The 26,574-nt window shown below is 43.0% G+C and overlaps 1 protein-coding gene across 1 annotated transcript in view; it reads right to left on the bottom strand.

Moving 5' to 3' along the window:
- The window catches only part of LOC144755524 (C4b-binding protein alpha chain-like), a 553,044-nt gene that overhangs the window by 266,351 nt on the left and 260,119 nt on the right, over positions 1-26,574 (bottom strand). Inside the window, exon 6 of the mRNA XM_078644533.1 lies at positions 4,412-4,597. Within this exon, the coding sequence (XP_078500659.1) occupies positions 4,412-4,597 (186 nt within the window). The remainder of the gene's footprint in view (positions 1-4,411; positions 4,598-26,574) is intronic.

Genomic DNA, 26,574 nt, shown 5'->3' with positions numbered 1-26,574 from the left:
TATCAGCGCTACTACTAGCGGAGCCAATTTCCAACTCAACACACTGAAGAAAATCAAACCATTCCTCCTCCCCAAAGACCTCAGGCCGGCAGTACAATCCTTGATTATCCCTAGAATGGAATATGGATTGGTGACCCTAGCAGGACTTCCCAAAGCCACCTTAACCCCACTCGGAGCTACCTTGAATGCTTCAGCCAGGCTTTTAATGGGATCTAGGAAATTTGATCACATTTCACCCGACCTGTTGCAGCTAAACTGGTTATCTATTGAAGCTAGAATCAAACTCAAGATTGCTTGTCTGACTCATAAAGCCATACACCACAATACACCATACTACCTAGCAAATAAACTTGAGCTATCGGGCTCTAGCAGGACCCTCAGAAGTACGTCCACTCTTCTCTTGAAGCCGCCAAGATTCAAAAAGAAAGGATCATACAACCGTGCATTCACTGGTCTTGCTCCTAGAATCTGGAACTTCTTACCATCCCAGATCAGATCAAATCCTTCTACTACTTCCTTTAAAAAACTGGTCAAAAGACTACTAATGAACAAACTTTAAATGCACTGATTACATTCGGGTGTTTTTGTTAATAACCAAATTCTTGACGTATTCTCACTGATGTTCTATATGTTTATACCTTCTTTTTGCATTAGTTTTGTCCCAGTCCTCGATAGCTCCTTTAACTGCATCATTTGTTGATTTTTGCTTAATCCCCTTTGGTTAATATTCCTCGATCGCACATCTTGGTTCCTTCTATTGTATGATGTTTTACTCTGAGCAATACATGGCGCCTCTGATATACCTTACTCGTTACTCTTGAATGTTCTCCCACAGTTTGTACTCTCACTTACCTCCTTTTTGTTCTGTTTTGTAAAATGGCTGAAGACTACTCTGTACAGCGCTCTGAAACCCATTTGGGTCTTGTTCGCGCTCTATAAAACGTTTCAAATAAATACATAATTAGAAGCATTGTTTAGGTCTAATGTAATTATTTTATATGCTATAGAGAAAATGGAAAGAATAATAACATATTTGACCTTCCGCAGTATTTTATTTTTTGCTTATTGGAGAAATGGGTGGCTGATGTAAATATTGGCCAATATGTACTATCACATTTGCTCACAGGCAAAGAATGGGTAAAACTCTTTGAAACATTGGCCCCCTTTTTAAACAAGTCAGTAGTGGGAGCAGGTGAATGGCCAAACATCCCAGGATTTAAACAATCAATGCAAGATGTAGTGACAGGTACCTGTGAAAAGAGTGCTGTAGCCATGCACATGGGATAGAGGTGAAAACATGCCACAAGACTTTCCACAATCCAACAAATTTCATAAATGCAGGGTGCACCATTGTTATGTGTGGTACCTTCAGCTAATCCCGGTTTTTTATCCAACTGCATTCTACTGCTGGGACTTTTGAGCCTATTGTTGCAATGTTAACAGCAACATGTCAAACCCCAGAAAACAATGTGATGTCTGATAAAAGGTCAGGACTGACTAAAAGGGAGACATTTACTATGGAGACACTTGGCATTTATGAATGTCCACACAACAGCAGCACTACCTTAATGTAGTTAGGCAAACAGTGCAGAAAAGCAGTGGTGAGCATGCTTAAAGCATCACGTTGCAGGGGGAAACTACCATCACAACGCAACTTTCACAACGCACTACCATCACAACGCTACTTTTACAACGCAACAATCATTACAATGCATGCTTTCCCAACGCATGCCATTACATCCCAGATGCTATTACAACGCATACCATTACAACGTAAGTATGGGTAAGTTTTTAATTAAAAAAAAAAATAATAATTTTAATTTAATTTTCTAAAATTAATTTAATTACTTTAATTGTTGATAAAAATAATTTTATTTCATTTTATTTATATTATAAATTAATTTAATTAATTTAATTTTAATATTTTAGTTAAATGTAATTATACATTTAAATGAATGTAATTAAAATAATTATAATATAACCCCTACTCAATCCAAAAATTACCCTACTATTACACCCCCTGGAGTTAGAATAGTAATTTTAACCCCTACACTATCCAACACTTACCCTACTATTACACCCCCCTGGAGTTAGAATAGTAATTTAAACCCCTACACTATTCAACACTTACCCTACTATTACAACCCCCTGGAGTTAGAACAGTAATTTTAACCCCTACACTATCCAACACTTACCCTACAATTACACCCCCCAAGAGTTAGAATAGAAAATTAAAATATATAAAAAATAATAATAATACATAAAAAAATGTCATTATATTTAAATGTAATTAATATTAATAACATTAAATACTTACCTATACTTACGTTGTAATGGTATGCTTTGTAATAGCCTCTGGGATGTAATTGCATGCGTTGTAAAAGCATGCGTTATAATAGATGTTGCGTTGTAAAAGTTGCGTAGTGATGGTATGCGTTATGAATGTATGCGTTGTAACGTCATACATTCTACTATGCTGATGGCAGGCTTGACTACCCCTACAATTTCATAATATTCCATAAGGAGTATGTGAATGATCCCCAACAGTTTCCATTATAGTCCTGTAAACCAGACAGATTCCTGACAGAGTGAGGGTGAAAGGTAAGGAGATTTGAGTGAGAGTGCAATACACAAACTTTCTACACTTAAAACAATCTAACATAAGTCTGTTAGACACACTGCTGATGGGAAGACTACATACCCTGCATTATGGTTCCTTTGAATTAAATATGTGCTTTATAATAACATGTTTTGTAAACACTGTAAAAGCACAGTTTTTGTCTTTTTTGGGGGGTAGGAAACTGAATAAACACTGATAAGCAGTGATTTCGAAAGGTTTGGAAAGCACCAAGAAAACACCACTGACATCCACAAAAAATAAACATAGACATAGACAACAGGACAGCCTAATTATTTTATGTTACTTATGGATTCTAGGGGTAGAATTGGAGTTAAGTTAAGGAATGAATTTAAACGATTTAACAACTAATTATTTAAGGGTAGTTACTTAATTTGATTTGATTTTATTTAATTTCAAATTATTAGGGGTTATGTTTAATAATAGGTTTGGATTAAGGATATACATTAAAATGTTCTTCAAATGTTTTAATATATGTAATTTAAATGTAATGTAAAAGGTCGAGGTAAATGTAGGGTAGGGATAGTGGGGTTGAAATAATGGTAAAATACATTAAAAACATATATCTGTCAAAGTAGTGGCATCAATGTAGTGTCTCTGATTTATCAATTTGTAACTGTGTATTGGCCAATAACTGAAGCCTGCATCTGACCCAATTGTCAAGGGAGATGAGCACAATGCAAGACGCCGGGGAAAGTGAAACATACATTGGACAAAGGGAATAGCTTAAAATGTCCACCACACAAGATTTCTTAAAGGGGGCACACAATGCTGTATGTGCCGACTGGGACGTCTGAGACAGACATCACCAGCTTAAACAATTTTGTATAGAATACACACAAATTTAAACTGACTCCACCATTTACCTGTACACACATGTAGCACACTTTCCCCTAAAAAAATACATACACTTGATGCTTATCCCAGACATGATTAAAGCAAAGGATGCCTATTTGTAGGAAGTGAGTAGACCGTTGCTGGGAAGAGCTAATAGAGTCTTACTTGTGTACAGATAAAAGGCTGTGGTTCTGGACTGTAATCAGGCAGCTACTCCAGTCCCTGCATACCCAGAGATGTGACGAGTTAGCTATTCTATCTCAGGAAGGGGGACACTTGGCTATGCACTCTGACATTAGAGCCCCCTTTGATTCTGGACAAGTCACAAATAACATGGAGCACTTCCAGTGAGCTCACACAATTGACAAGCTCTCTAGAGGGGAAGTCCAGAAAATGTGTAAGGGATAGGGCATCACAACTTTTTCGGGCCATGCAGAGGATGTTTGAATCAAATTTGTGCCATAGCTAAATTTTGAGCGTTGATTGATCTGAAAAAGCAGATACACATTCTACAAAGTGAGCAGTGACTCAGTGAATAAAATGTCCACATGAATGCACTAGTAAATGATACTGAATGTATTCATTCCTCCAGTGTAGTTTTTCAATAGGCTGTTTGTATTGCAGTGATCCCCATCTTTTATCAGAGAAAGGACCTAGGGGAAATGGACATTCAGTGCTACACAAATGTTCATGCAATTCGGCCAGTTTAGAAAACTGAGTATGGAAAACTAGTCTCTTGTTTCCACAATCTACCCTGTAAATAACATCTACTCAACAAACATTCAAGTTAGTTCAGGATGTTGCTATGAGGAGGTTGGAAAAGGCCGGGTGACTTCATACTAAGTGAATGCTCAGTCCCAATTTTTGCTTCTTTTTGTTGTGCCTAGCCAATTACAAATAATTCTCCCTATAGATTCACTTCTTGCATGTAGTTACCTTTGCATTTAGGAGCAGGCTCTTTCCACTGTCCGGTCTCTGTACAATGATTTACCCGGCTTCCGCTCAGCTGGAAATAGTTGGAGTTGCAACTGTACGTTACAGCGGAGAGGTACTGGAACACCTCCTGGCCATAGCCGCTATGAGTTCCATTGGCTATGTCTGGAGGGTCATCGCACACTACAGCTAAAAGGAAGAAAAAAAGGAAGACACATTTGATGTAAATGCCAATAGATTTATTTAGAACTCCTACATCTTACAAGAGATGTTATTTAGAGGAGGACACATTGACTAAATTACTGAAGCATTGTACTTTAATTCTACAGGATAGCTATGATCTATACCTAGAAGAGACTCTTTAAAGCTGCCAATACCCTTGCACAAAGGGGTTTCTAGCCATCCTCGACAATTTTGTCAAGCTCTAGGAACATCTGGTTATAGACAGCACAGACTTAAGATTCCCCTCTGAGTGAATTTGACTATTTAGGAGCAATGCATTTTCAATCCTCACAAGTGGCCCATCTAACTAACTAAGTCGATATGTAGCCTGTACTTCGCAGGCTCCAGATCGGGAGTCAGTAAATCACAGAAGTTACCTGGGGAATTATTATATTGCTGGTAAATTTTAAGTCTTTTCAGTATCCGGGGAGAAAATCGATTTTGTTGAAAACTTTCGGGGATCCCAATTTCTTCTCCAAATTTTATTTGCCATCAGGAATTACAGCTGCCTTATATTGAGGATTACATCAGGTCTCGCCCGGCCATGTTTTGGCAAAAAATTTGGCAAAAACCCGGCAGCGTCATTAACTAGGGAAACTATAATGGACTGCCTTAAATGCAGTAAGGGCGGAGACATACCGTGGCTTACCACTGTCAGAAACGGCTTGAACAGCGTGAACCTTGATCACATTTTCCTGAACCCAAACAACATGGAGGGCATAACTTAAAAGACCTTACAAGAGGCCTTATACGACCAATATAGTTACTCAAGACATGATATGGAACTTGTGAAGCCATCAGTTATTAGGTATATGTCTTTGGCACCTACCAACTGCCGCCCAACTCATTTGCCGTCTAGCTATCTCCTACTGAATTTGAGTCGCTGGGAGAGAAGCTTGTTGTTTCGCCTTAGGGCAGGCACCTTAAAATATCTATTGTGCTTTCCTATAGGCTTTAATATCAACCTTGGGCAAATGCCCTGCCCCTGTGGTAATCAGAGCAACCAATCAACGCTACACTTTATATTTGTTTGTAATTTCTATTTGTCATATACTAAACAGTTTTTGATCCCTTTTTTTAGGGCAACTACTATTGCTGACTTCAGAATAACATACATGGAAATTCTTATTCTTAAAAGTGTAGACTTAATTTTTTAGAGAAATCTCTTTTCTGAAGGTGGCAGTTCGTTCACGTGCTTCAATGAGCACTCCTTAAAAAACATCAGACATCACCCGATTATATTTTACCTGTTATTTGTTGTGAACCATAATTTCTAATGTTTGTTGGCACCTTGCAGAAATGTTTGCCTTGCACATTATTGCATATGATGGCTCTTAATTATAGCTTTTAATCTGTTTGCACTTCATACAACATATTTATGCTGCTATTTACTTACTGTATTTTAACACATTGTGTTGTGTTGTTATTTGTTTGTTTCTGATCATCCTTACATTATTCTAATGTGTTATGCCACTTGCTTATTTGCACCCATCACACTATGCTGCTATTGTTAAGAATAACCGAGCTATTTAAAGGAGTGGTCGTCTCATACATTTGCCTCCCTGTCATAATATGAATACTTATAGTTCTGACCATACTATACATACAAGTCTCTGTTACTTATTGTTATGTATTGATTTCTATTGAAAATGTTTTTAATGAGATCTGTGCTTTTATGGATATTATGTTCCGAATAAAGATTATTTGAATTTAATTGAATTGAATTATCTTTTATATCGCAGGTTTTGTCTTTATATGTAGGTCACTTTTTATAGTTTTAAATCACTTAATTTTAATAATATTTATCTAGGCCATTGCACAGGTAGTGTCGCTTTACTAGGGACTTACAAGAAAATGTAATATTCCAATTGGGTATAAGCCAATTCAACATGTTTTAAGGAGACAACACAAGCACTTTAGCACTGGTTAGAAGTAAGGCCAACAAATTCAACAAACAAAATAGGAGGAGGAAGGATAAAAGTCTGGGGATGACCCTGCAGAAAGGACCATGTTCAACATAAGGTAATTATAAATTAAAGCAGATTGAAAAATAAAAGGAATAATAATTGTACTTATGATTACATTTTAATATTTAAAATATTTAATTTAATATATGGGTAGATGTTTTTTAGGGCTCAAGAACAGGAATGCAGGTTGGTATGTGAGTATAGCAAAGGATGTTTTAGGGCTCAGAAACAGGACTGGGTAATGTACAGGGGCAGTAAGAGGGTTTCAAGGTTCATGAATGGGAAGTGCTTTTAGTTTTTAAGTAGTAAGGGTTTTTTCAGGTTTGGGGTGGGTAAAACATAATTACATTACTTTAAATAAAATAAATATGTATAAATATTTAAATTAATACCTTCATTTAAATTAAATAAGAATGCAAAATGAATGACATTAAAATTATTTAACTAAACTAAATTAAATTACAATTAAATAACATATTAGTACTTAACTACATTAAAAAACAAATGTATCTTACTTTTATTTTTTAAAATATGTATGTGTTTTAATATAGTCTAAAATGACTGTTATTCACGTCCTTTCTCTCAGAACGTTTTCGAATTTTGGGTAGCCAAGTCTTCATTTCATCAAGTAACACATATTTCCACCAAGTATATAAGATGTAAGTTGGTTTATAGTACACCCAACCAGGAGCAATAACTTCCCTGCTCAGGCTCCAGACCCCAACTGATTCACAGAGCAAGCATTCCACACAGGCTGAGCAATATACATAGGGGATAGATATAACAACGGGTGTTTCCCGTTTTGGGAAAGGGGAGTGGTAAGGGGGAATTTAGGGTTTTAAGGGTTAGATGGATTAAGTAATGCATAGTTAAAGAATGCATCATTAAAAAAAATGTACATTCTTAATTTTGGAAAATCGCCATAGGTAATAACAAAGGGCACAACATTATTACCTTGAAAATTCTAGTCAACATTTTAAAAGTCAACATACAACAAAAATTTCTCATCATGTCATGATGTATGCTACCTGCGAACAACATGATTCGTAATCAGGAAGGGACACTCTCTGGGATGTTCTGCTAGCACACCCTGACCCCATTTACTACAGCACACATCATTAATACCAACACTGTAAAATAAGTAGTCCAACAATACTAGAGAGGGAGTATACGCACAAGTGATATTTGGAACTCTTAGGGGGTTAACAGTGGGGCGTCAAGAGTGGTAGCAAAAGGACTGTCCGGGACAGACAGGTGACAACGTAAATGGTTTCCACCATTGTCTGCAATAAAATATGTATGAGACAAAAGAAGAATTACATTAGAAGACGTCAGACATGTACGACTAAACAGATGTATAGCAGTTCTTTAGACAGATGACACTGTAGACACTTTAATGTAAAAGTGTGCATATTGAGGAATGGGCACACTTGTAACATCCAAGTGACCTTCCATCATTTTCATGCATATGTTTATAGCTGAAGAGGACAAAATGTAATCTTCTGACACTCCCTGCAGCAAGACCAAGGATTCCACTGAGCCCAACTGAACACATTACATCAAATAATCCACTTAGGGAGTCTGAGTAAACTTCTGTGTCCCACGGCTGTGTCAAAAGTCTGAAATAGGTCCAGTAAGAGTAGCACACAGGAATCCCCATTATCAATCAGACAGGGTCCCTTTTTAGGTCTCGCGTGGTGTCGGGTGCGCACATGCGTACTCGAGCTCGCGAGTTAGGTCTCACGTGGCGTCGGGTGCGCACATGCGCACTCGAGCTCGTGAGATTTAATGACTTGGAGTAGCGAGGTTAAGCCCTGCCACTCTTCTCCATTGGCTGACCTCCTAAACAGCGGCCAGCCATTGGAGAAGAGTTCGAATTGACGTTATTCTTTGGATCTAAGCCCCGTCCTTTTCGGGTTGGGGGCGTGTTTTTGACTTTCTTTCTACCTAGTGACGTTCTCAGTCAAAAACACACCCCCAGTCTGAAAAGGACCGAGCTTACCCGGAATTCACCCTCAGGCCACTACAGTGCCACCGCTACTTTTTGGCTGCCCTATCGGCTGATCGGTGCCTGATCGGGGCCCCGGCAGCACTGTTTCGCATGTACCTGACGCCGTTAGGTCTTGTGCATTTCTCCTGCCGATAGCCTTTTTGCCGAGGGGGGGGGGACGTTCACCGCCGCAGCGATGAGTGTATGCGCGCAGGGCTCTGTATGTGCCCCAATCGCCGTTCAGTCCTGTGGGCTTGCCGCGGTGGTCACCTTCACCGCCGCCCTCCGACAATTTATGTACTACCCAAGGTACATAAAAATCCGGAGAAACCACCCGGACGTCCTATCATTTCAGGATGCGGCTCTCTCTTAGAGCCCCTATGCAAGTATGTGGATGTGTTTCTCAAACCACTCGCAGAAGCTCCACCCACGTACCTCAGGGACACGATGCAAGTGATTAACCTGGTAGACCAGATGCCATTCAACAAAAACATCCAACTCCTGGTGACGATGGACATTGTCTCTTTGTACACCAGCATTCCACAGGGACCTGCGCTAGAATGCATGAGAAGAGCACTAAAAAGGAGGGAACAACCGGAAGGGGTCCCCACTGAGTTCATCATCGATCTGCTGGCAATCGCCATGATGAAGAATTTCTTTGTATTCCAGAACAGGTTCTACATCCAAAGCAAGGGAGTTGCAATGGGTGACGCCTTCGCCCCAGATCTGGCAATTCTATACATGTCAGAATATGAACAACAATGCATCTTATCACAACACAACCCATTCCACAATATGATTTCCACATGGCATAGGTACATAGATGATGTCCTCACAATATGGACAGGTGAGGAGCGTGATCTGAATGCTTTCATAGAGTGGCTCAACACACAGTCGGAGGACATCAAGTTCACTATGCACATGAGTAAGGAGTCTATAGACTTTTTGGACATCAGCATAAAGGAAAGGGACGGTGAACTATATACCACCCTCTACAGGAAACCAGCAGAGAGAAACACTCTTTTGAGATACACAAGCCACCATACCAGAGGACTACGGGACAACCTGCCCTTTGGGCAATTTCTCCGCATCCGGAGAAATTGTACTTTAAAGGAGGACTATTTCAACGAATCCGAGGATCTAATTTCCCGCCTTGTAGATAGGGAATACCCCAAACGACTCATGAAAAGGTTCAGAAAAAGAGCATGGTACCAAGACAGAACAACCCTATTGATGCCCAAGGAACGTTCATCGTCCCAGGAACGCATGATATGCGTGACGACGTACTGCATCAAAAGCAATGACATCAGAAAAATAGTCAATAAACATTGGGGCTTGGTCGCAGACGTCATAGACACCCCTCAACCACCTATGCATGCCTTCAAAAAGGCAAAAAGCATAAGGGACCATGTGGTTCGTTCGCTGCTGGATACACCACAGGCACCGACCATCCAAGAACTGTGGAATCTACCAGAGGTGATAGGACACTTTCGATGTACCACGTGCAAAGCATGCCCAACGTGTAGGGAGACAAAGAAAGTGACTCACAACAACCTAACTGTTAACCTCAGGTCTCTTACAAATTGCAACACCAGTGGAGTAATATATGCCATTCTCTGTCCATGCGAGCTCATGTACATTGGGCAAACAAAACAAAAAATAAAGAACAGGATCTTCCAACATTGCAGCAGGATCCGCTGTCAAACCTCAGGGGCACCACTGGTTGAACATTACATGGACAAGAACCACAGCCCGGAATCTATACGTTGGGTAAAACTTGAAAAGGTTACGCTGGGCCCCCGAGGAGGTAATATGAACTCTGTCCTAAACATCAGGGAATGCAAATGGATGCAGTTATTCAATACCATAAGCATGGGACTCAACAAACTAGATGCTAACTTTGCACAAATGGCAGGATTAGATCCCGAGTAAAAACATTGTCGCAGGATCATACATGACACAGGTCCCAGATACACAGTTATCCCAGGGATAGGGCTAAACAATACACAACTCTGTTAATATTTGTTTAAATGTATGAGCAAATCTTTGTTTATATAATACATGCATAGCAATGTTAAAATATTTTGAATGGGGACACAATACAGGCTTTGTCTGTATTCCCAAGGAAGTGTACCAGTGTCATTTCTCAGTTTACCATGTCATAAATGCAACCACCACGTCGCCGGTGTAATTACATAAATATGTGGCTACTTACCTAGCTTCTGCATTATAGGTTTAAGCTGTTGTATTAGGACTGTATAAATGATATTAACCCGCCGATCATGTGTTTAATACAACAAAGGGGAACATCTTTCACAACTTTAATGTCCCTTTTTAGTCTACCAGGGCCTATCTGCATATGATAAGATTGTACCCATCATGGCGCTTTGAAACTGGCTACCTACCAGGCATTACGCTTTAATCTGTTAATTTTTAGTGGGACGCTATAACGATATAAAGCCACCGGGGCCCTCTGATTTTTTTGTCAAATACTAAGGTTGGGATCGATTTTTCTTATTCTCAGCCGGTTCCCGGAATTCTAGAGCCCTAACATATGATGAAACAAGCGACCTTCGTTTTTTACTAGAGTCGCCTTCTCGCAGGCGCCCCCTTGCATGCAACTCGCCCTGTAACATGACGTCATGGAATACAGACAGGTGATTGGCTTCACCGAGTCGAGCCCCTATACCTAGTAGTTAGTGGCGGCACCGTGAGCCACTTCAGTTACCCTGAGGAAACGCCGAATACTGACGGCTGAGCACATCGCCGATCAGGTAGGACACCATATGCTAGAATTTGTATCTGCTACAAGCCCCTTTTTCCAAACGCTCTCTGTGTCCCCAAACCCTATAATGCCATCAGCCCTAGATCTCCGCACCGATGGGACGGGCATTAGCCCTACGCGCCCCGGGCGGCTGTCATATTTGTATGAAGTCACGCTCAGTGATTTTCACCACGGCTTAGTTAGCATCCGCATTACTACCCTGATGTCTTTTTTCGATGTCTGGGAATTATCACCGTTTACCAGTGAATCGCAGGGCTCACAATAGCCCCATTAAATTTAGTGCTAAAGTTTACAACACCATACCAACCCTCACAATGACTATTTATTTTATTTTTTTGAATGGTGCCAGGTACGCACCGAACACATTAACTGTGAAGAACTGCCAATACCAAGCGTGATAAGTCATCGTTTGCTCACTCAAAGGAGCATTGTCCAAGTAAGTCTCCCGGTACTTGCATTAATTGTTTTTTGACCACTCTGCCTATAATCCCCATTGAGACTTCCCTCCATTTTCTTTATAGAACTTCAGGGAGCCCGTGCAGGCCACCCCAGCGACGGTACGGACGCCGACCGTTTCTACAGACGTAGGTATTGCCTACATTCGGTCTATATATATATCAATACACAGTTCACCACAATCATTTAATGTTAGCCTCTACATTATATTTTAGGCTCTCTATTTTTGTCCCGATGAAGACCCCGACATGAGGCAATAACAACCCTTCAGCGTACATGGGGGTCGAAACATAGACTACGCCAACCTAGCACACAATAGGACTGAACTAAATGGACTTACCCAACCTATGTGTGATGTGATGTGGGAACATTTATATTACCTTGATTGTAAAGGCGTATAGATTTTATTGTGATGTTATTAATGTCACGCCACCTTTACCCAGTCCCTCACTGACCTCCTCACAACCCTTCCCTTCCTCACTGAGAGCACCATTGATGTAATGACTTCATAATTACATTACCAAATTTTGATGATTTAAAACAAATTCTGTGATGATGAACACACTACAGTGCATGATTGCAAAAATAAATGTATCTAGTATTTGAACATTTAAACTTTATTCTGTATCATTGTTCAGTTACAATCACTGAAGCTTATGTGTGGTGAATGACTGTATGGAGTGAATACAGAACATTCATGGAATAATTGTGACTAAACTCGGACCACTCTTTGCTGTACGCCCTCCGCAGCAATGCGTGTAACCGCCGAGCTCTGTTATTTGACCCAACAACCGCTCAGCACTGCGGGCTGCTCCCGCCAATAGCCTGGTGCCGGGGGGGGGGAGTGATCTTCACCGCCGCCCACCGCTCTCGGTCCGCAATGTCTTTTGGAGTGCGGCGTCGCAGCACGGCAGCGCCTCGGAGACCGGAGGAAGGGCAGGTGAAAGGGCCAAACTCTGGCGTGGGGGCAGGGGGTGGGAGGTACAAGACGAGTCAGGGCCTGGCATGAAACGCAGGGTCTACTAGTAAGATAAACTAGTAAGCCAACTAGTAAAATAGCTTTAATTAGGGGTAAAACCTACATATTGTTAGAGTGAACTCAGTTTGGGGGTAATGTTTACTTTACTTGTACTCCCTGCCCGACACCTCCGCTGGAGGCGCACGGCGGCCTGGAGCCTGCAGTGGGCGGCCCCGCCATGAGCCTAGGTCCCAAGGAGCTGTCCAGCCTTCTAGGACTGCTCTCGGAGGGACGTGCACCAGCACCTTCGAGGCGCTGCCTGCCGCATTCCATCATGTCTTCTTGAAGTCCGAGCACTTCCAAGCCGGGTCTGTCCTGGTGATGCTGCTACAGCAGCCATATCTGCTGCCCAGCCCGGCGCAGCGACTTATCGCACTCTACCTACTCTAGGAGATGTACCGGACCAAGCCCCTCGCAGCCAACCCCTTTGCCACTATATTCGTACACTTATTGAACCCACCGCCCCCAGGCTCCGAGGAGCTAGAGCGGCCACTCTCAGGTAAAGAAAGAGGTAGCGCAACATTATGAAGGTGGCCCTGGTGTGCAGCGTTGAGGCGAGAGTATTGATTATGGCGATCAGGCTGAAGAGTAGGGCCTGGGGAGTTCGCACTGGGGCTTAGACCTTGCTGCTGTCAAACTAGTTTGGCTTGGGCACAGATATCTGGTGATAACAGACCACTCCACCCACCCTCCCTCAGTATATCCGCACTTTTGTATCATGCATGGAAGAAGATCAAAGCGAGCATAGTGTAGCTTTACTGTTGTTCGCGCTGTCTTCTTGACGTGTACCCACCTCCGATCTAAAAACGGCGTGGAAAGTACAGGTTTATCCCCTCAGACTTGCATATTTGTAAGCTACGAACACTCAAAGTAGAGTCTCTTTGTGCCTACTTAATAGCCTTGTCAGGTGAGCGATAATCTGCAGACGTTGCCGAACTTCAAGCACAAACAAAATGTATTGTGTGGGGAGATGGTTTATTCGTTGACAGTAAATAGTTTTTTTTCGAATGAGGGTATTCAGACACTTTTAGTTGGCTGCCTCGATGTTAAATCTTGTCTGTCGGAGAAGATGTTAAGTTATACGAACACAATGCACTTTAAGATTCTATATGTCTGTATTAGCAAAGGCTCCTTACGTTATTTCCGCCGTGTTGATTTTTGCTAATAACATATGTAAGTGGTGTTTCTGCTTGGCCTCTGGACAGCAGGTGTTTGATTTATTTTCTTGCTGCAGCGCTTTTTTTTTTGCAGTCTCCTTTCTCTTATGTCATTATGTTGCAGTGATGTCGCAGTCTGACGTCAGTTCCACTTGCCGTCGCGGTCTGTAACATTTGAGGGAACCTGACGTCACACCGTGAGACTGCTGCTGGCTCATGACATCACACTGTGAAATGCCCTACAAAAACTTCGTATTAGACTATGCTACCACTGCGAGGACATGACGTCAGTCTGTGCATCACTTCAGGAACCTGGCGACAGGCTGTGACATCACTGCAGAGAATGGCAATATTTCTAGAATTTGCATCAGACTCTGATGTTACTTCGATTATCACTTCAGGAACCCACTTCTGGGCTGTGACATAACTGTAGGAACTGTGCCTTAAACTCGGATATTTTTACACAACCTTGACACCAAACTGTGACATCCCTGCTGTGTGTGTGTGGCGCTGTGTGTGGGTGTGGGTGGCTCTGTGTGTGTGTGTGTGTGTGTGGCTCTGTGTGTGTGTGTGGCTGTGTGTGTGTGTGTGTGTGTGTGTGTGTGTGTGTGGCTCTGTGTGTGTGTGTGTGTGGCTCTGTGTGTGTGTGGCTCTGTGTGTGTGTGTGTGTGGCTGTGTGTGTGGCTGTGTGTGGCTCTGTGTGTGTGGCTATGTGTGTGTGTCTGGCGGCTCTGTGTGTGTGTGGCTGTGTTTGTCTGGCTCTGTGTGTGCGTGGCTGTGTTTGTCTGGCTCTGTGTGTGTGTGTGTGTGGCTCTGTGTGTGTGTGTGTGTGTGTGTGAGTGGCTCTGTGTGTCTGGCTCTGTGTGTGTGTGTGGTTCTGTGTGCGTGTGGCTCTGTGTGTGTGTGTGGCTCTGTATGTGTGTGGCTGTGTGTGAGTGTGTGTGTGTGGCTCTGTGTGTGTTTTGTTCTGTGTGTGTGTAGCTTGTGTGTGTGTGTCTGTGTGGCTCTGTGTGTGTGGCTCTGTGTCTGTGTGGCTGTGTGTGTGTGTCTGTGTGTGTGTGTGGCTCTGTGTGTGTGTGTGTGGCTCTGTGTGTGTGGCTCTGTTTGTGTGTGTCTGTGTGTGTGTGTGTGTGTGTCTCTGTGTGTGTCTCTGTGTGTGTGTGTGGCTCTGTGTGTGTGGCTCTGTGTGTGTGTGTGTGTGTGTGTGTGTGTGTGTGTGTGTGTGAGCAAATGCAATAGGTCTCGTATTTGCGAGAGATTAAGCTATTGGCATTGTAAATAAAACGAATTTCGTTGCGCGCACTGCATCACCAAATGTGATGCATTTCAAGCAATAACATTTGTTTTATTTATTTTTATGTTTACTTACCTGTTAAAGTCCGTAATCCATACATTACAACCCCCCACCCTGCCCCTACCCCTCCCCACGTCACCGACCGGCCGGTACTCCCACTACTGGCTGCGGCTGACCGTCGCGTATGTGTGCTGTAGAAATCTGTTATTAAAATTGGGTTGTCCAAAAAAGTTTTCGGTAGTAGTCGTGTAAAAGTAAGTAGCTTGATCTTAGCTTTTGTGATCATGTCATATGTTAAACTGAAATGCTATTGATACGTTTACATAAGTCTCACTTTTTATGATGGGTGACTTTGATTTGATGTAAAATATAATGTCTAATTTGCTTATCTGAAGTCCTAGTATTTGGTACTGTAGCTCACATGACCTCCTTCTTTCATTTTATTATGTGATTCTATCCAGACCTATATTTTCAAAGATCTGCAATCCTATTTTTCTATCACTCAAATATAAATATATTTTTCTTGAATTATTTACAGGTACATGACCACATCATCCCTGTTCTGTAGCCCAAATTACTACTGTAAAGCGTTGTACTGCAGAGGTCTGAAGGAAGGATCCGCAAGAGATGTGGTGCACAGAACTTTTGACTAAAAGTTCATACCTGGTGCTCAATGCATGGTAATATGCCATGTGTTGTATACATATATTGTGTCCCTTTGTGTCCTCGACTACCATCTTTTTGTGGAAAAGTAAATTTTGCCATGTTCTGTGTCCCTACGTGTCCTCCATCTTATGTTATGTGTGCATGATTAATATGCATATGTATTCCCCATGTTTGATTAAAGACGCAATTACAGTTGTGTCCATCTCTAGTATGCCAGTTTCCAGTTCTCGTGAAAGCTACGAGTATTAGGCCTATGTAAAGTTGCGTTGCCACGTTTCTCAGTGTACACGTTATTTCATTGAAAAGTCCCCGTTTCTAGGCCTCAAAAGGGCCCGGACACCAGATTCAGCTTCCGTCTCCTGAGCCCTCGCTGAGGAGCGATACAGCCCCCACCTGTATCCTCGACCCTTCACTTACTTCCTGCCTCGCAGTGCCCGGCTCGGCCTGGCTCTGCCTACGAGTCTGCCAAGAGTATGTTATGATTCTAGTTATCAGTCCAGCCCTCCTTCTCTGCATTCCTAAGCCACTGAATCGCATCAATAATTTCCGTCATTGTCTAGCCTTTACGTCTCCATGTAAGAGAAATACTGCATTTAATGGTCATTTAATATTCTTCAACGCACTACATGTAGAATAATGCATGCTCCAGTCTTAGAGTCTGTTAGCCTTTACCCCGATAACTTTTAGTTTATATCAACATGTTCTCTAAACATTAGATACTAGATAGGGTTTAGGTACATGTCGCCCTGACTCTCCAGACTTCAGTCTCTGCTCCTAGCACAGAGTTCATAGCCCCCAGCTTCTCCTAGTAACACGTCATTGTCAGTTTGCGCGCACCATTAGGTTAGAGGTCCCGGCTCCTTAGGTAGCCCCCTCCATGTTTCCGCCCCATTTATGACATACTCTGTTACGTTTACATCACATGTCTATGTATACGCCTCCTGTTACACCTACTTTCACCCTTATCTTTCGCGACTGCTATTGACCACACCCACTGCTCCGCCTACTGTAATTCACTGTAATGCAACTGTTTTAGTATATATACTTGTGCACTGTTATTAAATGTTACGCCGACGCCGACGCCGATTCCTTTTCCCTGGCACGCCGATGCCGATCCTGCCCCGGGCTAGTTAGCCATCCCAGATCTTGTCCGTGCAGGTTGTCCTGTTCCTGTCCTTTATGCTGTATTAAACCTGCAAACTCCTACTACCTCGAATCTTGACTCTTATTTATTGAGCTATCTGTTATTCATATATTCATTCAAAAATAGAGGTATTATTTATTTATTTACCACATAATGGCGCCCGAATAGGGACCTGCCCTTTCCCCACGCGCCGGTGAAGCCACGCCGGCCCCCTGACCCTCTGCAGCCGTGACGGAACCATACCGTGCACGTGCAGATATTTCTGCTTCAAGTATCCCTCAGGCCCACGGAGGAGACGGAGGTGGCGGTCCAGCATCCAGACGAGGCGGTGGAGGAACGCGGCGAGTCCCGACCAGAGCCCAAGCCGAGAGTCCAAGGTCCGAGGTATCCGGAGGCCCACCCGTAACAGAAGTCCGAAGTTCGTCCGTCCGGCGTCGAAGCAGTCCAGTCCAGTCCGAGGCCTTCCGTTCTTGCTGCCCGGTGAGTACCGTTGCTGGGGTAGTATCTAGACAGGGTCAATCTAATTGACTCTGGTCCGTGGGTTTTGGTGGTACACAGACCCAAAACGAAGTGTCCACTTCGGTGGATGCGGGTCCTGACGTGTCTCTTTATGAGACCGGTAAGTTTCGTACTGTTTTAGCAGTGCATCTAGTTTCTGTTCTAGTCAGTTCTGTTCTCGAGAAGATTTATGTATTCTGTTTTCAGTATTCCAGGTAGTATTCTGTTCGAACTGTTATTTTAAATGTTCTTCATGTATTTTTAATGTCGTGGTATGAGAGTGGAGTAATTATCGTGTTCATTGTGTATTGTATTGTGTCTAGATTACAGTTCAGTCATGCCCTTATTTTCTAAACTACGTCAGTTGAAAACTAGAAAAGGTCTGCTAGAAGCAGCAGTTCCTGTCCCGCCTAGGGACAGTCCAGGTCATTTTATGTATCAGAAGCATGGCATAAGTGCCATATTATATCTAGATTTATGGGTGGAGTACACCAAGGAATTAGAAGAAAAGTATAGATGGCCCGTATCGGGTACATGGGATGCCGAGTGCATCATGAGAGTAGAAGAAGCATTATGGAAAAAGAAAGCCAGACAGTCACAGAAAGATGCCATCGAGTTATGGCGTAAAGAATCTCATAGAAGAACCGAAAAAGAAATCAGAAAGTCAGAATTAAGTAGAGAATCCTTAGAACGAGCCCAAGAAAGGGAATTAATCGAGATAGGTGAACGAGTTAAAACCGAACAGTCAGACAGACAGAGGAATGCCCTTATTAAGGGTATGTATCCTCTTCTTGCCGAGGGCTTGCCAAGAGCAACCCCGGAGGCATCCAGTAATTTTCCGCCACCATTAGTTCCGATCAAGCTACGTCACAAACCGACCGCAGCTGATATTTTCATCTCGTCCTATTTGGACGACACAGTCCCAGAATATGCAAATCCTGTTCCGCCAGCTCCTGTAAATAATGTAAATCCTGCTCCTCCAGTCACCGGAGTACCTGTTACGGTACCCCCGGTCCAGCCTACATTACAATTTCCCACTCTGCCAGCACGAAGAGTATCAGTCGACGATTCTAGTTTAGGGGCCGCAGGAGGAGGTCCTCCTGGTACCCCGCCACCACACCAACGTAGAACGTTGGCCGAGTTACATGAATGTGCGTTACAGCGCACGCCCAAATATAAGTCCGTTGCAGATATCCGACGAGCTCTTACTGAATGCTGCTATGATCCAGTCGCAGGTGATGATAGTACAGTTATATATTCCATCCGTGTAAGACGGGTGACCGGGTATTTGGACACCCTACCGGATATGAAAGGAGATCTAGACAGAATATATCGTTTCATCCGTACAGGGGATGATCCAGAAAGTATTGGCGAAGCCATGTCTCAAAGGAAAGCTGAGATCCAGCTCATGTTATTAAAGTTTCTGATTAATTGTCTAATAAGAGAACAAGATTCCCCGACTAAAGATCCGGCCGAAATGAGAATCCTGACAAAGTGGAGTGATAACATAGCCGAGGGTAAGCACAGAACCATCAGTAGCATAGAGAGTATGTACAAGAAAATTCGTAAAGAAATAATAAGGTTACACGAGAAACGCAAAGAAGCACTAGTAAACGAGAAAGAAAATGACTCTTCTACTGAAGAGGTAGACGACGAGAATCCCACTAGAATAGCGTATGTAGGAAAATCTAGATTTCCAGACCGCCATTTACGTCTAGAGCACAAGAAAACTGTTCCTCATCCAGCACCAGAACAAGGTTCTCTAGAACAAGTATTTCAAGCTACCGATCACATTCTGAAATCACGAATCGGTTATAGTGAGTTAAGTACTATGCATGAACAAGAACTAGCCCGATCAGCAGTCCGATGGATTACTGATTCTACCACTTTTCCAGACGAAATAGTGGCACAAATGTTTCTGAAACTGCCTCCAGCCGAACAACGACTGGTGGGTATGTATATGATCCAGCACCTCATTACTCTGTATGAGGGTCAACATTCTGATCCAGGTCCGTTACACGATGTCCTGAACGAGTTACTCCAGTATAGATGGAAAGGTCTAGGTACCGATTTAATTAGTGTCATCCTAGAACAGCGTCACAAATATAGAACGTTCTTGAACCCGCATTTTGTTCATGTCTCACCCCCAGAAAGTAAACCCTTTTACATAGATAGACAGAATCCGTTACGTGAAGTACACCCAGTCAGGACAGCAGATGGTGAAATGCAACGAGTGTTTGTTTACACTCCAATTACAAAGATGGAACTCTTAGAGATGAAGAAATTAATTCCCTGTCATGACAAAGATCCAGCAGGGTTCCACCGAGAATTAAATACATGCTCCGTATGGGAGAATACACGTATCCAGATATAATTAAAATGTTAAAAGTCCTGTTGCCCGCAGGGGTATATGAAAAACTCAAGGAAAAAGAATGGGAGGTGGGAGAGAAAAAGATCGATTGGGCAGTTCTAGAAGCTGAAGATAAGATACGAGTACCAGGTACCGGTCTAGGAGAGAAATGTAAAGAATTACCTGAATTATTGATACAAGTTTTGCCAAGATTATTAGCCACTAAAAAGGAAGACTGGGATGCAATCTCAGCCTGTAAACAGAAACAAGACGAAGACACTAGTGATTTTTATTCTAGATTTGAGAAATGCTTTAGTATTAACAGTGGCCTCAAGACAAGTAGCGAGTCGTACCCTCATCTCTTTGTTACTAAATTAGTCGAGAATTCAAGTCCACAAGTTAAGAACCGAGTTTTGAAAGTCGAAAGTACCTGGCAAGCTAATACCCCGTCCCAAATGTTACAGATGCTTCAATATCACCAGAATAGAATCAGAGAAGAGCAAGATCATGAAAGAAAACGTATGAAAGACACGAAAATGAAAGTACTAGTTGCACAATCTGTTCCTCAGGACAGTCAGAAGAGGGGTACGAATCAAGCCAGTCATCCTGCAGTTCCCGTTAAAGGGACCTGCAATTATTGTAAACAGCCAGGTCACTATATAAACGAGTGTGCAGTTCTGAAACACAACATAGCTACCGGTAAGACTAAAGAAAGACCACGTCCGTCTAGACAAGAACAAGTTTCACAGACTTCTCAGCCACAGAATGCACAACAGACAGTTCCAGCACCGCAGCCTATTGCTGCAACACAGCATGTTACACAGCAGATGTACCAGTATGCACAGTCCGAGTATCCAGAGTATCAGCCGTACTCATGAAACAGCCTAGAGAGGGAGGTAGGCTTGCCTCTCATCGAGATACCTGTAGATCAAGAAGGTCCCTATGTTCATAGTCAAGTATTAGGGAAAGACAGAAAGTTTCTGATTGATACAGGGGCAAGTAGGACGACCATCAGTCACGCCGAAGTTCCAGGGGCTCCGCTCTCAGGCTCTAGAAATGTTTCCCTTGGATTTTCAGGAAAGCCTATTGTAAACGAGATATCTAAGCCAGTTACTCTAGAAGTAGGTCCATTGTCCCGCACTACTGATCTGTTACTTACGAAGTCATGCCCAGAAAATTTGTTAGGTATTAAAACACTGAAAGAATTAGGTGCAGTTATTTGCTGCTCCCCAGAGGGAATACGATTGTTCTTACGTGACTTCAAGGGTCACTATGTATTACGAGATTTTGATCCGAGATTGTCTAATGTTCCGCAGCATCTATGGGCGCAAGGTCCAACTGATGTTGGCTTCATGCAAATCACACCCCATCGTGTGACTCTCAAACCAGGTGTAGTGTTACCACGAATCAGACAGTACAGATTGCCACCTGAGGCTGTAACAGCCTTATCCAAAATTATTGACGAGCTCATCGCTCAAGGAGTAGTTGTAGAAACTGACTCCAATGTATGTAATTCTCCGATCATTCCAGTCATGAAACGTACAGATCCAAATGCACCCCCAGTATATCGATTAGTGATTGACCTTCGAGAACTCAACAAATGTATTATTCCCCAGTACCCAGTTGTCCCAGATATCTCTTCCCTATTGACAGCCATTGATTCTGAAGCCTCATTTTTTACAGTCATAGACCTCAAGAACGCGTTTTTCAGTGTCCCCATTCATCCAGACAGCCAGTTCCTTTTCGGTTTTTGTTTAAATGGAAGGAGCTATATGTTTACACGAGCTCCTCAAGGTTTCACAGAAAGTCCTAGTATTTACAGTCAAGCACTTAAGAGACAACTAGACAATATTCACATGCCAACTGACACTGCCCTGCTCCAGTATGTCGATGATCTACTGATCACAGCCCGTTCTGAACGTGCTTGCGAGCGAGCATCCCTTACAGTCTTGTATTTCCTTGCCGAGATGGGGCACAAGGTGTCCCCTTCGAAGCTTCAATTCTGTGTCCAGCAAGTGATCTATTTAGGCCACTTACTGTCCAAGAGGGGTAGGCAGTTGACACCTGACCGTATCCAGTTAATAGCGAGTCTTCCTCAGCCCAAGACCCAGAAGGAGGTACGTGCTTTTATCGGCCTCACTTCTTATTGCAGACAATGGATTCCTCAGTATGCATTTCTAGCCAAGCCACTGATACAGTTATCGACACAGGAGGCAGCCGTATCGACTGTCCTCCCTTGGACATCTGAACATACACTTAGTTTCAATGAGTTAAAGAAAGCCTTATGCCAAGCTCCAGTTCTCGCTACACCGAACTACAGTAAGCCTTTTACACTTTTCGTCACTGAACGTGAAGGTACAGCATTATCTGTTCTCACACAAGATCAAGCAGGACAATACAAGCCCTGTGCTTATTTTTCGAGCACACTAGATCCTGTAGCCCAGGCTCTGCCTGCGTGCCTCAAGTCAGTTGCAGCCACAGCACTAGCTATCAGACAAAGTGATTCCATAGTGTTAGGACATTCCTTGACAGTACAAGTTCCACACTCCGTGGAAGTTCTTTTAAACCGAACACAGACTCAGCACTTGACAATTGCACGTTTAACAGGTTATGAATTGACACTGTTCCAGCCACACATAGAAATCAGACGCTGCAACGTTCTAAATCCTGCTACACTGTTACCATCAGTTACTTCAAATCCTGCCACACATGACTGTGTGGAAGTAGTTAACACCATGACAAAGCCAAGACAAGATTTGACAGACATTCCATTACCAGATCCCGACCTGACACTTTATGTGGATGGTTCATGTATGAGAACAAGTACAGGAGAACTAGTAGCCGCGTATGCAGTGACTACAGACACTGAAATTATAGAGACACATCGTATTGACACTCTGTCCGCTCAAGCAGCAGAGCTAGTTGCTCTGACCCAAGCCTGCATACACGCCAAGAACCTGAAAGTTAATATTTACACAGATTCACGCTACGCATTTGGAGTCGTACACAACTTTGGAGTGCTCTGGCAGGAGAGAGGTTTCATGACTTCTCATGGAACCAAGATTCAGCATGGTCTCCTTATTCAAGCTCTGTTAGATGCCATACACTTACCGACATCTATTGCTATCATGAAATGCAAAGCACATACGAAAGTTACTGACATTATTTCCCAAGGTAATGATCTAGCAGATCGCACAGCCAAGCTTACAGCTCAGACACCAGACATTCCAGTTAATAAGACACCGACACACACTCCAGATCTGACTACCTGTATGACAGTTAAGGACCCCACTCAAGATGTCATAGATATCCAGTTACATGCTACTCCCGATGAAATCAAGAAATGGTCCGAACAAGGAGGGGTCCAGACAGATCAGGGATGGGTAACGAAGGGAAAAGCCACATGGTTTCTCCCCGACTCTATGGTTAAAGTCATTATCAATACCGCACATAGTCCAGCACATTTAGGAGAAAAAGCTATGTTAGATAGTATCCAGAACATTTGGTCCAACAAGCATTTACGAGCTGCAGCCAAGCAGAAAGTCCGTACCTGTATGATATGTTGCCAGTTTAACCCAGGTAAAAGTGTCCCGGTGGAACAAGGTGGATTCCAGCCCCCTGACCAACCTTTTGAAGTCCTCCAGATGGATTATATTCAGATGGAGCGATGTCGAGGTTTCAAGTATGTCCTTGTAGTTGTATGCGCTTTGTCCAGATGGACAGAAGCATATCCAGTCCCAGATTACACAGCCGCGACCACTGCCAAGCAGTTGGTTCGTGAATTCTTCCCCCGTTATGGACTCCCAAGGGTCGTATATTCTGATAACGGCCAGCCATTCTCATCTGAGCTTATGAAACATGTTTCCCTTCTGTTAGGGTACCAGTGGAAGTTTCATTGTGTACGCCATCCTGAAGCAGCCGGTCTCGTAGAGAGACATAATCAGACCCTGAAAATTCGAATTGCAAAAGTATGTAAAGAGAAAGGTGTGGACTGGCTAGTAGCTCTGCCAGTCGCTTTGTTTTATATGCGCATGGTCGCACATTCCAGATCAGGTCTGTCCCCGTACGAGGTCGTATTCGGCCGCCCCCCTAATATGTGGGGTACACCTAGACCTCGAAGTATTACCGATGTTTCAAGTAATATGCTGACAGATTACCTAGCTTCCTTGATGTCTGCCCTACACTCTTGTCGTTCACAGGTTGCCGCCGCATTTCCAGACAATACCGAGGTGGCACCGCATGAGATCGTTCCCGGATGCATGGTTCTTGTGAGGAACTTTGATCGTTCAAGTCCGCTGGAGCCCGCTGGAAGGAACCCAAACAGGTCCTCCTGGCCACCCGTACTGCCGTCAAGCTGGAAGGCAGGAAGGGCTGGGTCCACCTGTCACATGTGAAAAGATTTTTTGGACTAAAACCTGTTACAAAGAACATTTCCGAGGATTTTAAGGACTGCCAAAGCACTATTCTTAAGGACTGTCCCGCAAAAGACAATGATACAGATTCCTCCCTGTTAGAGAAAACTCCGCAGCAGGAGTACAAGAAAAAATTAAGGTCTAGTAAAATAAGTCAGCCAGTTTGATTGTCTAAGTCCTCCCCTAGGTGAAACGGTTAGACCGGTTTCTGACATGTATATAATAGACCCCCACAGAGAGAGAGTTAGTGAGAACTCTAAAAGTTGCATTATTATTTTATGTTTTCTGCTATATTTTAGCATTATGATTTCCTGCACATGTTATGCACTTTACTTGTATTTTCCAGTTTCTCATGTAAATAAGTCTGCTAATGCTACAGTAGAGCACACGTTTAGTGATCTACCTCCTCATGAACTCTCATATCGTCTTGCTATGCGTAATAATTCCTTCATCCGCATGTTACATTATTCACACCAGACCAGCAATGCCACTAATTGTTGGGTGTGTGGTCGACTCCCCCCTTTCCAGACACCGAAGGGAGTTCTGCCACTCTTTCCTTATCCATTTTCACATAATGGTTCGTGTGGAGCATGGTCCACGTTAACGTCATCCTCAACAGATATGTCCTTTCTTAACAGTACATGTTTCCCAGGCAAGCAAGGTCTTCCCCACAGAACAGGGTTAGACCTAGAAAATGAAGTTTATAATTTGGGTAATTATTCTTCGAATTTTATGGTCCTGAATGTTCAGTCTGATTCTACTCCAGACTTACCTGCTATGTCAGTATTACCAGTCAAAGGTGAATTATGTGTCCGAAATAATGGTTCCATACATGTAGGCCATAGTGATTGTACGACTATTGTCAAGTATAGTGACAGTAGGAAATCTATTTTCAAAGCTTCACGTCATTCTTATTTTGTTTGTGGTCAGACCGCATATGTCCGTCTGCCCCTCGATTGGGAGGGAACCTGTTACATTGCCTTCCTACTGCCACCAGTTTTCCTAGCCCCACCTGACTATCATAGGAATTCCCACCTAGTACATACTAGACACAAGAGAGACCTCCCGATTGTCGATTATACTGAAACTGCTCTAGAACAATACATAGATATCAATAAAGGTGTCTTCCCCTACTTAGGTACTGTCGTGAATAGTAAACTGATACGTAGATTAACGAGAACCCTTGAAGCAGTAGTGATTGAGACTACCTCTGCTCTAGGTAACTTAACCGAAGAGCAATCCTTTATGAGAATTGTCGTGCTCCAGAATCGTCTCGTCCTTGACGTCATACTGGCCGATAGGGGCGGGGCATGTAGAGTCATCGGATCTAGTTGCTGCATTTTCATTCCTAATAACGCACCGTCTGTTTATTCAGCTATTACCAGACTCCATAATATTGCCCATATGTTACACCAAAATCCAGGCACCTGGACATGGTCCGGTTGGTTCTGGAATATAATTTCCGCCTGGGGATGGAAAGTATTGTCATTTCTGGGTATTGCAGTAGCGATCATATTCAGTTGCTGCCTCTGTTTACAATGTGGCCCTGCGATTTGCGGCATTTGTGCTACCTCTTGTATTCCTAGTCCCAAGTCCCGTTCTAAATCCAGTTCCAAGAAAATTCGAGACGAGCAAATGATACTGTATGAAATGATAGATGGTATCATGAATATTGATGTTTCCTGATGGAAACGTAGTGACAAGGAGGGAATGTGGAAAAGTAAATTTTGCCATGTTCTGTGTCCCTACGTGTCCTCCATCTTATGTTATGTGTGCATGATTAATATGCATATGTATTCCCCATGTTTGATTAAAGACGCAATTACAGTTGTGTCCATCTCTAGTATGCCAGTTTCCAGTTCTCGTGAAAGCTACGAGTATTAGGCCTATGTAAAGTTGCGTTGCCACGTTTCTCAGTGTACACGTTATTTCATTGAAAAGTCCCCGTTTCTAGGCCTCAAAAGGGCCCGGACACCAGATTCAGCTTCCGTCTCCTGAGCCCTCGCTGAGGAGCGATACAGCCCCCACCTGTATCCTCGACCCTTCACTTACTTCCTGCCTCGCAGTGCCCGGCTCGGCCTGGCTCTGCCTACGAGTCTGCCAACAGTATGTTATGATTCTAGTTATCAGTCCAGCCCTCCTTCTCTGCATTCCTAAGCCACTGAATCGCATCAATAATTTCCGTCATTGTCTAGCCTTTACGTCTC

This window comes from Lissotriton helveticus, chromosome 5_1 (assembly GCF_964261635.1).
Source record: "Lissotriton helveticus chromosome 5_1, aLisHel1.1, whole genome shotgun sequence".
NCBI lineage: Eukaryota > Metazoa > Chordata > Amphibia > Caudata > Salamandridae > Lissotriton > Lissotriton helveticus.
Note: the sequence above shows the minus strand (reverse complement) of the source record. Positions and strands in the feature narration are given on the sequence as shown.